The sequence below is a fragment of the Lycium barbarum genome, chromosome 3 (genome assembly GCF_019175385.1).
Source record: "Lycium barbarum isolate Lr01 chromosome 3, ASM1917538v2, whole genome shotgun sequence".
Taxonomy (NCBI): Eukaryota; Viridiplantae; Streptophyta; class Magnoliopsida; order Solanales; family Solanaceae; genus Lycium; species Lycium barbarum.
Window position 1 is genome coordinate 11,896,647 of NC_083339.1, and position 15,211 is coordinate 11,911,857.

The 15,211-nt window shown below is 35.5% G+C and overlaps 1 protein-coding gene and 1 long non-coding RNA gene across 3 annotated transcripts; both read right to left on the reverse strand.

Annotated features, from left to right (window-relative positions):
- Positions 1-2,734: 2,734 nt before the first annotated feature.
- On the reverse strand, positions 2,735-12,815 carry LOC132630370 (RHOMBOID-like protein 1). Of its 2 annotated transcripts, none has more exons than XM_060345954.1 (6): positions 12,194-12,815; positions 8,174-8,337; positions 4,552-4,715; positions 4,170-4,429; positions 3,600-3,726; positions 2,735-2,974 (listed from the first exon to the last, which is right to left on the reverse strand). In XM_060345954.1, exons 1-6 carry the CDS (start codon positions 12,508-12,510, stop codon positions 2,852-2,854), a joined length of 1,155 nt encoding a protein of 384 aa, XP_060201937.1. In that variant the 5' UTR covers positions 12,511-12,815; the 3' UTR covers positions 2,735-2,851. The 2 variants fall into 2 exon arrangements, with proteins under 2 accessions (XP_060201937.1, XP_060201938.1); XM_060345955.1 differs by lacking the exon at positions 12,194-12,815 and adding an exon at positions 9,488-12,165.
- Positions 6,159-8,167, reverse strand: LOC132630371 (uncharacterized). Its single transcript, XR_009578573.1, has 2 exons — positions 7,895-8,167; positions 6,159-7,787 (listed from the first exon to the last, which is right to left on the reverse strand). It is a non-coding gene; the product is annotated as an uncharacterized LOC132630371 (long non-coding RNA).
- Positions 12,816-15,211: the final 2,396 nt, after the last annotated feature.

A 15,211-nucleotide genomic window follows, 5' to 3' on the forward strand; every position in this document is an offset into this window, starting at 1 on the left:
CTCAGCTTTTGTTTTGATTATAAAAATCATTGGATCTGTTCGGAATTTCTCCGTTGATTTTGGTCAAAGTACCCAAAAGCAGTTGATCAGATCGGGTACGGATCCCACACCCGTACCCAAATCGTGTCCACATGCGTGCTGCACCGAAAGTGAAAAGTCGATGTATCTTAACCTTTCCCTCAAGTTTTGTCCGGTTCATCACTTGATATAGGGCTGTTCACAGTTTTGGTTAAAACCAAAACCAAACCGAAAATTTAACCAAACCGAATAAAATAATCGACATTTGGTTTAGTTTGGTTTGGTTTGGTTTTAAATTAGAAAAACCGATAATATTTGGTTTGGTTATGGTTATAGTAAAAAATAACCGAATAAATAACCGAACCAAACCGATAATTATATACATAAAATTTATAATTATTTATATGTATAATATTAGCTTTTCATAAATAATTAAAGATATTTTATACCTTTTAATTATTAATTTAATTTTGGTTTACTTATTTTTAAGACCCATGTCTTAAAAGAATATGTCCAACAATCCAAGCCCAACTCTAATAAGTCGTAAGCATAAGGGTTGTTTGTATTTTGAAACCTCTGTTTGACTTGTTCTTTTGAATCTAAACTGTGTTGCAAGTTTGGTCCACCTGATTCACCCTTGTGGGCTATGAGGAAAAAAGAGTTTCATAAGAAATTTGAAGAATGTAGAGAGAGAATATTTGAATTGTCACGGCTAGTCATAAACCGAAAAATCGAACCAAACCGAACCAAACCGACAATAACCAAACCGGTGGTTATTATTTTACTTGGTTTGGTTATGGTTTTAGACATTTAAAAACCGACTAAATTGATTTGGTTATGGTTTTAACCAATAACCGACCCAAACCGAACCATGAACACCCCTAACTTGATAATTGACCCGTGGCGCCTATTAAATCAATGAACCAGATTTCTCTCAATTCTCAAGTCCATGCAATGATTAACGGTACCGTGAGTCTCCTCTCTCCCTGCACATTTCGATAACTAATTCAATCACTGATTTCTATTTTTTGTAAAATAACACTAGCTTTTCATTTCGAACAGTGGGGACGACCCCTTCGATGAGCTCACCGGAAAAAAAACAAATGATTGTCTTAAAATCTTAAGGATGATTTTATCCGCAATACAACACAATGAAAACCTCAACATTTGAGAAGCCGGTATACAAGATTTGTATGCGTGTCTCCAAGAACTAAGTAATATTTATAATACGCGCTGTACTCTTTTTTTCCTTAGGTGAGGTTTTGTCCCACTGGATTTTCCTTGCGAGGTTTTTAATGAGACAGCAAGCAATGCGTATTACAAGATATGTGTACCCTTTTTCCTTTATTAGCATTTTTTTCCATTAGGTTTTTTCTATTAAGGTTTTAACGAGACACATCATACATGGTCATCTAAGGGGGTGTTATGAAATATATTAGTGTGGATGTCTATGTAGTTCTCCCACTACTGTTCATTATTATGTCCTACCTCCTCCATGTTCATAACTCTTATAGAACTCTTGTAGAAGTAACTCCCATTACTTCATGACCACTTCTCCCACACTTTATTTCTATAACCCCAAATGTTATGACCCCTGTTTATGACACACCCTTTGGTATTCTCAATGTATTCCTATAAATAGTAAGATTGAATGTAATTGGTGAACACTTGAACAATACTTGAACGCATTTGAATGAATAAGAAATTGCTCACTTTATCTCTTTATTGTTCATGCTTTCATCTTTTAATATATTGTACTAACTCTTTTAGATTTATTTTACAACAATTAATTTTTTACCAGTTTTTCATCTTCAATACTTAACTAATATATATTCTAATAATATTTTGAAACGTCTTAATGTATACACCAAATGTGAAAAATGATTCATACTTAATGTTTACGTCAAATCATACTTAATCGCTTTCTATGTCTCCTAAAGACACTTAATCCTACTCAATGTTAGTATAAAATACCACAAATTTTCCTCTTTAAGTCTTAACTATTGAGCTGATTGACTGATTCTGTAAGAATATGCACAAGAGAATGACAAAAGTAGTCCCTTCTGTTTAGGATAAGTTTAAAGTAATCCTTTAAATACTCCTAAATAATTTTGATTTTTCATCAAATATTTTACAAATTCTATCCGTTAGATTTGAGCTGTGAATAAAAATTTGTTGGGCAACACCCTCAATATTTGCTGCAAGTAGCCTTACTAGTTCGTTGACTCCCCTATATTCATGCCTTCTTATTTTATAATCATTGCAACAGATATTAAAAAAACATTACATGTCACGTGGAAGAATTAGTTGTAATTAAATATAAAGTTGACAAGGAGCCAAATGTCACAAAATTGGAAGTTAATATCTAATCATTGGCAAATTTAATGAAAAGCAGGTCTTTTTCAAATTACATAAAACTATGGTTACCGAAAATTTTGACCACGACCTAGTAAATCTTATAAAGAAATAGTAGCAGTGCTAGTAGTAGTAGTGACGGTATTAATTATTAGTAATCTAAGATTCTTTTACACATCACTTAATTTTAACGTAATAGCAAGTTAACTACCATCTTTACCAGATTATCAATTAATATAAACCAATTTCCAGCTTCTGACATCAAAGTTCTAAGGGGGAGGTTTCTACTCAAACTACAAGAGCTTGTGTTAGGAAGAAACACATTCATAAATGTAAACTCAGGTTAAGAAAGCTTCCAATATGAACTGTGTGAAATTTTTACTATATAAGAATGTTTTCCAATACAAGAAAAAACAGTTAATGAAATGTTAACGTATAGCAGACATCAATTTACAAACAAATTGTAAGTGATGGCTAATCAACGGCATAGCTGACTACACAGCCCCTGGATCTGAGACGTATTTGGATTTGATAAAGAATATGATCTCGTCTTGTTACTGTTGGAGCACGTCAAGGTAAGCTGGTTACTTGTTTGCTCGGACTGCAATAACGAAATCAAGTTCAACTCACCAAATCAAACACACCAAAACTTCCATAATAATAAATGAAAAATACAGCATGATTGCTTTGAAAAAATTTGTTTTCAGAAGTAGCCGCAACCTTTTCTTTTAATTAACTTCGAAGCCTATGGGGTCGTTTGACTGTTGGTTAGCAAGTGAGTTATTCATGTATTAAAACCAGCATAACTAGTACCATGTTTCGTAGTATTAGTTGTTATGTATAAAATTTAAGACACCAAGTACGTTCTTTGGTTACCAGCTTACAATCCGGCATAACTACTACATGTATAAGCTAGGAAAGAATTTAGGCATTATTTATGCAGGGTAGAAGATGGATTAAATAATACATGCATAACTATATCCTGCATAACTCTTAAACAGCAAGCAAACGACCCCTAAGTGATTAAAACGCGAAAATCCTTAAACTGCTGTCAAGTAAACATTTATATAGAAGCTATAGTAATGCAACTTTACATCCCTATGGAAAATATCCACTCTCCTAACCTGAGTTCTGTAACTATAGAATTGGAAAATGAACGTCTCATGTCACGAGAGTGAAGGAGCTTTATTTAGATTCGTGGAACAGAAAATTCAGTAACTACTTACCATACAGGAAACAGGTTCTGTGTTGCAACTCCACCTTGAAGTGGGTACACAGCTCATATAATGGCACCAAGGACAATGATCGTTTAAATCTATTCCACGGAAAAGCATGACCAAGCCAGCAGTAAACCTACACCAAGGATAATATAGATAATGGCTACAAAATATGGCATTCAGATAAAAATCAAATTCAGAATCTTCTTTATCTAAATTACCATATTATTTAACCATCTTAAGTTTTTGCCACTAAATGCTGAGAAGCATCACATGTTTTATTCTAAATGACACATTTTGCATATCTGATAGAAGGTAGTCATATGTATTCTAAGTTTATCGTCTAAAGGCTATAATTGTCAGAATCATGGAGATGGAACCATGAAGTAATTGATAACAGTAGTAATGGGACCTACATCCTACAAATAACATGTCACTTAGATTCTACAAGCTTGGCAACAAATAAATGTTTGACTAAGTAGAGAGGTAATTAAGAAGTATCATGAAAATAACTTAGTTTTATTTATCTATCTTTTGTACAACTTAGGAAAAACAAGGTACAGCACAAAAGTAACTTACCCAATTATCAGAAGAATGAGAGAAATAACCCATAGGACCATCTGATACACCTTGAATTTAGGTTTAGCTGATGTTGAAGAATATGCGCTGGATGCATATCTCTGGCTCACCCAGCCAAACTGGGGCCGGATCAGAAATACGAAACCAAGAAGAAAACCAGACATAAATCCTCCAATATGAGCGAAGTTGTCAACATGCGGGAGAATTCCAACCGCAAGATTTATAACAATGATGATCATAAGGGTCAGCAAAACCGCAAGCTGCAGAGAAGGGGGAAAAAAATACGTCAAAGGGCTTATTAAGATGATTTCTCAATCAAATGATCAGAAAGCTGACCGCTAATGGCAGGTGTGAACTGTGACGAGAGCTGTTTGATAAATACCTTATGGGCATATATAGTCCAATTGATTATGAGCTCCGAAAGCATACTTCCCAGCAATCCAAAAAGTGCACCAGAAGCACCAACAGATATATTTGACTTAATAAATAGAGCTGAGAACAAGCTACCACCAAGTCCAGCAATGATATAGAGAAGGCCAATGCGTACTGTGAAACACAATAAAGAAACATAAGCAAAACAGTAGTCCGCTACTTCTGAAAAACAAGTAAGAGATTACATGCAACAACACAAGATTAAGTTAAGAACCAGAGGTGGATCTAGCTCTTCACAGCAGGTTCAATCAAACCCACAGCATTCAGCTCAGACCGTGCTAACATATATAAGCAATAAATTTAAATGTGTGTGTGTATATATATAAAAACTGTATTCCACCACATAAACCTTGTAAGCAAAAAGGGAAAAAGAACAAGATGGAGACTTGAGCATCTAACCGGACAAGGCCGCCAGACAACTGTTTTTCAGAATAGTTAATTTTAAATCGCAAATGTGATAAATTGAAATGAATCCTCTTGTATAAATGAGCATCAAAGGACCAAAGGTTATGTATGTATGCCATGCAAATGAGAAAATAGCAAAGTTTTGACAAATTTATGTCAACACATACCAATCAGAGCACCTCTCTACTCAATTGGATCCATTAAATTGTTCAGATGCACCTTTTACCGCCAAAATTTTTACAGGAGAAGATAATCCTTTTAAAAAATGAGGCAAGTGGAGGAAAGGATTTTCAGAAATGTGCCTATTTAAGTGGAGGATATTTATTATAGAAAAAAGAAAGTGATGCATTTGTTTAGCCTCGAATACATGAAACTTCTGCAGAAACTTGTTTTCAAAGGAAACTAGAAAGCACAGGTCCAATTAATCTCTAGCACCAAACAAAATTGCAGGAGAAATAATATCACTTGGTTTCTTATACCTACTTCCAACCTATTGGGGAAAAGGAGGAGGAGCAAGCGTGAGGCTGTCAGGTGTTGTGCAGGAGAGAAAGTTTCGACACCAGATAGATCCACTTCAGCATTTTCCCGTTATTGTTGGAATATATTCAAAGATGAGGTGATGGAAACCATTGATTTTTCATGATATGGGAGAACTCAGGAAAAGACTCAATGCCACTTTAAGTATCAATTTTCCGGAAAGAGAGGGAGCCCGGAGTATAAAGGATTATAAGCATATTAGTCTAGTGGGAAACATCTATAGGATTATGTCTAAGATGTTTCCCGATAGACTAATGAAGGCCTTGGATAAGAGAGTATCTAATTTGCAGAATGCTTTCGCGGAAGGCGACAAATTCTAGATGCATTACTGGTGGAAAATGAGGTGGTTGATCCAAAAAGAAAGCAAGGGTATAGAGGATCAAAATTGGATCTTGAGAAGGCCTATGATCACGCAAACTGAGTGTTTTTTTTTTGTTCATTATGTTGAAGATGGGCCTTTGATGTAAGATGGAGAGGAGAAAGTTAATCAAGTTTTGCATTTCAACAGCTCACGAATTCAGTACTAGTTAACGGCAAACCATGTAGACTTTGTCACTTCTTGTTTGTTCAAGAAAAGTGAAACAGGGCAACACTCTACCCTTTTGCCGTTCATACTAGGGATGGAAGAGCTGAGCAAGAGGATCGATAGGAGGTTACATGAGGGGGTGTCTACTGCGGTCGGTGGACAAAGTACTGTCACACCTTTTGTTTGCTGATAACATGTTAGTATTTCGTGATGCTAACAAAGCTCAGATGGCTTACTTGAGACAAGTGTTGACATGGTTCCGAGTGCTTAGAAAATGTGACATTATCCCCGTTGGCAAGGCGGAGAAGATTGAGGTCTTACCGCATGTGTTAAATTGCAAAGTTGGGGCTCTTCCTACTATCTACTTGGTTTATCACCAACTCGGAACCCAGTGATAAGAAGAGTATAAAAGAGGCTCGCATGTAAGAGTACTCTATCAAATATATTCCCACATACTTCAAATAAAGTTCCATGCTTAGTAATATCCTATTACAAGAAAGCTGAAAACCCTTCAGAGGAATTTCCTATGGGATGCCTCAAGTGGGGACAGGAAGTTTCACTTGGTAATTGGGAGGCGGTGACGACACAGAAGTGTTGCATTGGACTGCGTATTTTCCGATTTGAGGGTTTTTAACAAGGCATTATTGGATAAGTGGCTATGGAGATTCGAGGTAGAAGAGAATGCTCTTGCGAAGGGCGATCGCAGAGAAATATAGGATCATGGGAGGGGAATGGGGGGAAAAAAGTATCACACTTCCTTATGAGTGTGGATTATGGAGGAATATCTTGATGGAGTGCGAAAAGTTTGATGGAATGTATCATTCGGGTGGGTAATGGAAGCCACATAAGTTTTCAGGGACATAAGTAGTGCAAAGACTAGCAACTTAAGAACCACATTCCAAATATGTACATAAATTAATGCTAAAATTCATTCTAAAAGAAGATGTCAGTCCAACGGATACAAAAGTGCATTGAGGCTTATATGAGGAGCTTACAAGACTGAAAGTCACAGAATTTCATAGCTTGGTTGAAGTGCTTCAAAAACAAAGTACTTCACAAGTTAGCCATGCTGAATGGAGATGGGGATGGGGAATAATGGCATCTTCTCTGTTAAGTCCTATTATGAGAAGCTTCTGAGTTGGCAGGAGCCAAATTTCCTCATCTCTCGGTATGGATCCCTAGGGTACTGAGAAAGGTATTTTTTCTTTTGGTTAGATTCAAGGAGTGGTCTTGACAGCTGACAATTTGAGGAAGAAAACGATTACTTGCGTTAGTTGGTGCTTCATGTATAAAAACTCATGAGAAGACGTGAATAATCTGCTTTTTACATTGTTGGATAGCGCCTCTTTTGTGGTACGTAATACTGAGATGGTTTGGGACTTCAGTGGATGATGCTAGGCATGGTCAAAGAAGTATGTTTAGCTGGATTATCGGAAGATGAAAAAAAAAAAGATGCAAGGCATGGGATGTTGCTCTTTTAGCACTTATTTAAATTGTATGGAGAAAGAAAAATAGTAGAGGTTTTGGTTGAGTAGAGAAGGACTTCGTACACTTGAGGAATAGCTCTTATCCCTTATTTCTGTTTGGTGCACCCACATGGTTCCTATATGTATTTCAGATTGATTGACATTCGTAGAAAACTATATTTTACAAGGCTATCTTTTCGAATACTTCATATATAAGGGCTGTTTTTGCCCGTCTTTAAGAAATTATATTACCTTCATCAAAAAACAAAAACAAAAAGTGAGATGTAACATTATCAAGTCAGCTACATACTAAATCCAAGTACCCATTTCAATCTTTTTTACTGATAAGTAGGCCTTACATTTTGCTTTCTCAAACTCTAATATCAGGTAAGAGAAGCGCGAGCTTATAAATCCCGTGACTTCTTATGGAAAAAAAAATCTCGTGACTAACAAATGCATGAAAGTTGTAGCAACTAAGCCTTAGCTTCTGGAATCTTAGTACATTTGGAAATGCAACATAACATCTATTGTGATTCTGCAACAAGAAAAAAATCTTTGATAGGAGCAACGTAGAACAAAACCCCAATATAAATGCGGGTGAGAGCTCTGAATATTATAGGAGTATAAGAATAACATACCAAATCCAAACTCTCGCTCCAGCCGAATGCCAATCACTAAAAGACTCAGCATGTTGGCCAGTAAATGAAAAACTCCACCATGCAACCACATGCAAGTAAAAAGGCGCCACCCTTGATGTTCGTGGACCACCTTATTCACGTCTAAAGCACCCATCTTCTCTAGTCTAAACAAAAAGGAAAGATAAACAACTTTTTACATGTGATTTCGATGTTTACCTATTCCAAAAATGCAGCTTATGTTTAAGCAAGAAAAATTAATTCACTAGCCTAGAAAATCAACACAAAAAGAATGCCGTAAATTCATTCATCAACCTCAATGCTGTAAAAGATCAGCAAGTTTCAGTAATATGATTACCAAATATTGAAGTGTATGACTAGTCAGTATCTGCTCATAGGTGGCATGACAATTATTGAATGTGCTAAAAAAATTGATAAGGATGTTGAATGTACTCAAGTAGGATGAGTTAGACATATAATCACATGAATGAATGTTTTTTTCAGAAGACCTATAATCTCTTGAATCCATCTGTTTTAGCAAATCATAAGCACACCCGAAGCAAAATGTCTTATAGTCAATACAATTAAGTTGGTTTAAGGTTTAATTGATATTAACATGCTTACAATAATTCCGGTCTTTGACACATTCTCAAAAAGAATTAACTCCGGCATTTGACATGAGTCTTTTTAGTTTGGTTAGAGATTGCATGCAGTGTAGGGATAGGTATGAAATTTAAAGAATCTCTCGTTTTAGAAAACCTTTAATGTGTCCTAAAAGATAAATTTAATGAGTGGTGAAATGAAATAGGCCCAAATAGAGCAAAATGGATATAGCGGATTCATATATTCTACACAACTAACATGTGATTTAGGTGTCGTCGTTATTATGTCGACAGTGTAGTGCTAGTCAAACAACGAATTAAGTAAATCTGGAACTATAAACACAAAAATAATGAACTAACTTAACAACAACAACAACATACCCAGTATAATCCCACAAGTGGGTTCTGGGGAGGGTAGAGTGTATGCAGACCTTACCCCTACCTTGGGAGGTAGGGAGGCTGTTTCCGAAAGACCCTCGGCTCAAGAGAAAACATGACAAAAATGTCAGATAAGAGTTGATGAAAGTAAAATAAGTCATGGCAGAATACTATAGATAAGCATTACGAAGAAAAGAAACAAGAACTGCAACAAACTAATATAGTAATCGAAGTACAAGAAAAAATAGATAGTAACAGAAAATCGAAGGATAAGAAACTACAAAGATAATACTACGCCTACTAGCATGGAAGGGTATACGAGACAACGCTCTATTACCTACTAGTCTTCTACCCTAATCCGCGTCCTCCACAACCTCCTCTCTAAGGTCATGTCCGGTAAGCTGCAACTGCGTCATGTCCTGTCTAATCACTTCTCCCCAATACTTCTTCAGCCTACCTCTACCTCTCCCGAAACCATTCATAGCCAACCTCTCACACCTCCGCACTGGGGCCTCCATGCATCTCCTTTGTACATGCCCGAACCATCTCAACCTCGCTTCCGCATCTTTTCCTCCACCGATGTCACTCCCACCTTGTCCCGGATAACCTCATTTTTAATCCTATATTTCCTAGTATGCCCACACATCCATCGCAACATCCTCATTTCCACAACCTTCATCTTCTGGACTTGAGATTTCTTGAACGGCCAACACTCTGCGCCATACAACATAGTACCACTCTGTAAAACTTGTCGTTAAGTTTTGGTGGCACCTTCTTATCACACAAGACTACGGAAGCGAGTCTCCATTTCATCCACCCTGCCCCAATACGATGTGTGACATCATCGTCAATCTCCTCATTTTCTTGGATAATAGACCCAAGTTATTTAAAACTTCCCCGCTTTTGTATGGCCTGTGTCTCAAGCCTCACTTCCACGCCCTCCTCAAGCGCTACGTCACTGAGCTGGCACTCCAAGTATTCCGTTTTGGTTGTGCTCAACCTGAACCCTTTTGATTCCAGGATCTGTCTTCAAACCTCCGGCTTAGCATTAATTCCGCTGTGGGTCTCTTCAATCAAAACTATATCGTCCACAAATAGCATACACCATGGCACTTCACCTTGGATTTTCCCCGTCAGTTCATCCATCACCAAAGCAAATAAAAACGGGTTAAAGAAAGGATCAACTAAATTGCTTAGGTCATTTGACACAAAAGATAACAATTAGTAGGAGAAGCCAGTAAATTCTAGGAGAATAAAAAATAAGAACACTGAAGTAATGCAAAACTGGACTTATTTCTCAACTAGAGAACTTCGCTCAATTGCATAAAGGATCTCCATTATCATATATACAAAGTTATACCGCACTAACTATTCAACATGATGTGACATAGGTCACGTAGCTTCACTGTGTGTTACCAACTTTTATGCCTCAACAACTTAACTATCCCCTTCGGATAGCCAAAACTGTCTCTCATCATCTGTATTCTAAAAATTCCTCATTTGATGTTAGTTTAAACGCCGACATAAGGAGTCATATATGTTGTTCACCTCGAACCAATTCAATAAGAACTCTTTCCTCTCCTCTTTTTCTCCCTTTTCACAAAACAAAATTAGTTCTTGTTTTTATTGATCAAAATAAAATTAGCTTGTGAATGCAAAATTTTCATCTTCTGCATAAAAGATAACCCTTAGAATATGCCACATCCAATACTTGTGTTACAAAATTGTAGGCTTACTGATGGTTCTCTCCCTAGAAAAACTACCTGGAAGTACAAGTTTTTCATAGGTTATATCGTGATCTGGTCACAAAATTATCTTTGTTGGTAAGGAAAAAAAAAACTTCATATAAGGTGAAATTTGCAAAAAGATGGTGCACGTCTTTTTTTGAGCCAGTTAATTTGTTTTTGCTTTTTCTGATTGGGGTCATCATGTTTTCTTTTGATTTTCACTATCTTGTCACAATATGGAGCTAGAAACTTAAGTGCAGCCTATGGTACAAGATGATGCTAAGTAAACTAAAGCACAAACATTAAAAAAAAAAGCTCCTCGTGGCTTGGTTTGGATCCTCATAAAAGAGACGGACAAAAGAATGCCTGAAGAGTTATCAGATTACAGCATTGGAAGCAAAACTGAAAAGCATATCCAACTCTCTCTTTTGAACCGGCTTACTTTCTGCACCTCCCGTGTGCCTAACTCAATCTGTACCACTTAAATCCTCTTCTCCAATTACTCAAGACAGAAGATTTGGTAGTCAAAACTCAAATGAGAGTGATTATAACAACCCACCTCCCTTTTCTATGGGACCAGCAAAATGATTTTTTATTTTTTTTTAAAAGTAACCATCCAATCCGACTCATTAAATACGAGTTGGATAACTGATCGTTTAAAGATGAATCAAATATGGGTATTATCCACTAAAAAATGGGTATCCAGATGGATAATATGGATATCCATATTAGCAATACTCATTTATCTGCTTGTTATTTTTCATGAGTTCTTGCTTTCTGGGAATCTAAGCTTATTTTGGCTTTTGGCTTGTGTTCTCACCTGACTATTCCTGAAATCACCGACAATATTGATATCCATATTATCTATCCGTTAACCCATTTCATATCCGTGTTAAATATGGGGGGTCGGATAATCTATCCGTTTTTGTTTAACCCGTTCCCGACTCACCCATATCCGATCCGACCCACCCAGTTGCTACTCCTACTCCGCTACATAAGCTCATTTAAATAAAGCCTATCATAGAGCCCAGGCTCTTGACAACTTGATAAAAAAGGGCACATCTATAATCAAATTGAGTATTGTCTCATCTTATTCAAGCTAATTCAAACAACTTAAGCTCAACCACACCTATAAGTGAATGCAAAAAAAAAAAAAAAAAAAAAAACATGAACTTTTTTGTGACTTTCTATGAGCTTATCTTAAAGAGATGAACATGAGTACACCATAAAGCTTAGAGATTTCACATAACAAATACTGAAAATATCAACTTATATAGAAACAAAACAAAAGGGGCGGATAAGAAAGAGATACATACGTGTTAGAAGAAGGTCCAAGAAGAGGGTTTTCACTGAAAGGCTGAAAGGAAAACCTACCCAAGAATCCAGCAAAACAAGAAACAGAGTTGTGGGGGCAGTTATTCACAAACATAGTCACCAAAAATGTAACCACATTAACTATAACGAATGATGGTATCAACCATGGAAACCATTTCTTGAAATGCTTAATTTCTCTATAAACACCAGGTCCTTGTCCTACTGTTGTTGTTGGCTCTACTGGATATATTGAGTTACCCCCTTTCTTTGAATGGACCTGGATTTGGATCTCTGGTTCTGGTGGAACACCTCCGCCCATCTCGCCGGCAAATCAAGAAGTGGTCGCCGGAAAATCAAGGATTGGTCGCCGGAAATCAAGAATTGGTCGCCGGAAAATCGAGAATTGGTCGCCGGAAAATCGAGAATTGGTTCTTGAAAGTTAAGTTTTTTTCTCTTCCTATCTTTGGGGAGATTGGTAAGGAGTTAAAGTGGCTAGGAAGAGAGGATAAAGTGTAAGGATTAAAAACAGGTTGATTGATATATACGAAAATGTTTTTGCTTTTGTTTGCCGACGAGCTGTACTTTCCTACACTCTTCTCCTTTTGTAGTCTTATACCTCTTTTTTGTTTTGTTTTTTGTTTTGGTTCTTGTTTAAATTACAATAAATAAGATTGCGGAAATCCAATAATGATTAAGGGTTGATTACACTAACTAATTTTATTATTATATGACTCAGTTTCGAATACATACAAGTACAAACAACAACATATTCACTGTAATCTCACAAGTGGGCTATAAAGATCATAGGATTAAGCAAATAGACATAAGGTCCGTATGGATCCTACTCTCTCCAAATCTCAGTTCCTACTCTCTCCAAATCCCACTTATAGTTGTACTCTGAACACATACATGATATTTTAAATTTAAATACTTATACTCCTTATACTGTAAAAGTTTACACTACTTATGAGGTGTAATGAAATAATTTATAGCCATATAAATATCACATCTCTTTATAATTAGAAACAACTTAATTTTAAAATTTTATTTTTATCCTGAAATGCTTTATAGCCATATAGATGTCTAAAATTTGTTTTAAACCTTTTAAAATTATTCATTTATTTCTTAAACTTTATACTAAATCAAACTGTGTCCCATAAATTGAGACGGAGGGAGTAAAATATAATTATTAAAAATAAATTAAAATCAGAAGTTTTATTTATTTATTTTTATAAAAATTGATTAAAAAAAGGTAAATACTTTTGTTGAATATCATTATATTTGCTGTGTAGACAAATTTTTGAGTGAAAACACCCACTTTTTTGCTGTGTAGATTTTGGTCAAATGCATTTTTTGACAGACCTATGCAATTGTACTTTTCCACGTGACATTAATTGTTTGTGAACTAATTGTAAGAGATTATAACAATTAATCTTCTGATTCAAAATTTTCATATTTTTGTTTGCGTTTTCAGCCCCATTACGTAGATAAGTTAATCTTAAAATTTGTCATTTCATTAATTATAGAGTTAATGATCAAAAACACACTTGACCTACCAGGTTTTGTAAGTTTTATACCTCAACTATCAGTTGTTCCCTTTTCCTACCGAATATGATTTAGGGTTTTCAGATAGGAAAATGGAACAACGGATAGTTGAGGTGGGTTATATATAGAGATGGCGATAGTTCAGGTTGATAAAACGAACAATCGGTAGTTGGGGTATAAAAGTCACAAAAATGTGATAGAAAAGGTGTGTTTTTTACCATTGTCTCTTAATTATACGCATTAACCTCAATAAGCCGTAAAACTACTCATGCATGTTCCGGCCAATTGTCGTTAATGTATATAATTGAAGGAGGAGACATATTTATGTGATTAACCTATCTAGGTAATGGACGTTTGTGAATATTTTATCATGTGTTTAGATGTTTAATTGGAACATGTCGTTCATAGTTTGAATGTATAAATAAAATTTACTGATAAATTAAAAGAGTTGTCGATGTATTCAACCTATTTTCTTCATATATGTTTATATTATGGTTAACCGATATATAATTCCATTTCAATTTGTAACTTTTCAGGTTAACTAAATTTTTTTGATTTAGATAAACGATGAATGCGGATAAGTATTTAGTATTTACGGTCATTCATTTTATTTTTTTCTGCCTAATATGCGCCTTCCTATGATTCTCTCTGAATCAAAAGTGACAAAATATGTGATGAGCACAATGCTTTACATAGATAGTGAGCATTTGAACTGTTCTTAGGATTTTGACTCAGTTAAATCTTTGACATATTTAATTTCCAGGAAAAGAAAATGTCGACATATTTGGAGTTATGTCTCTGTGGTTGTGTGTCCATGTAGACACGTTTATATCTCCAGGACTCGCTCCTTCAAGAATGCATAATACATACCTTTAATGCTTCAATCAGTATCGACCTTTTTTTAAGTAATAATCAGTTCGTATTTGGAATTCACTGATCTACTAATTTAAATTATGTTACGTGGGGCACATAAGGGCACGCTCCTTACGTAATTTCTTCATATTCAGAGCTCGAACTCGAGACCTTTACGTAAGAATGAAGAAATCTCATACATCACGCTATGCACATTATACTCCTGAACGGTTGTTACGTTTGTCGTGATATAAATCAAGGTGATGTTTAGAATTTTACTCAATGATTAGAGGTAGTTTACATGCATAACCGGAGCTAGGGTATTGCAAGGAGTTCACTCGAACTCTATTCACCGAAAAATTACACTATATATATGAGATTAAAATTATTTTTTATGTATATATAGTAAGTGTTGAATTCACTTGGTTACTTTCAAGATTTTTTTATTGATATCTTGAATCCCTTTAGCAAAAGTTCTAATTTTGCGGCTATTTACATGTTTAGCGTACCTTGATCAAGTTTACTTATTAACCCACCAGCAGACTCTTTAATTTCTAAGTAATTGGTGGTGTGATTTTTTTTTCTTCACCAGCAGACTCTTTAATTTCTAAGTAGTTGGTGGT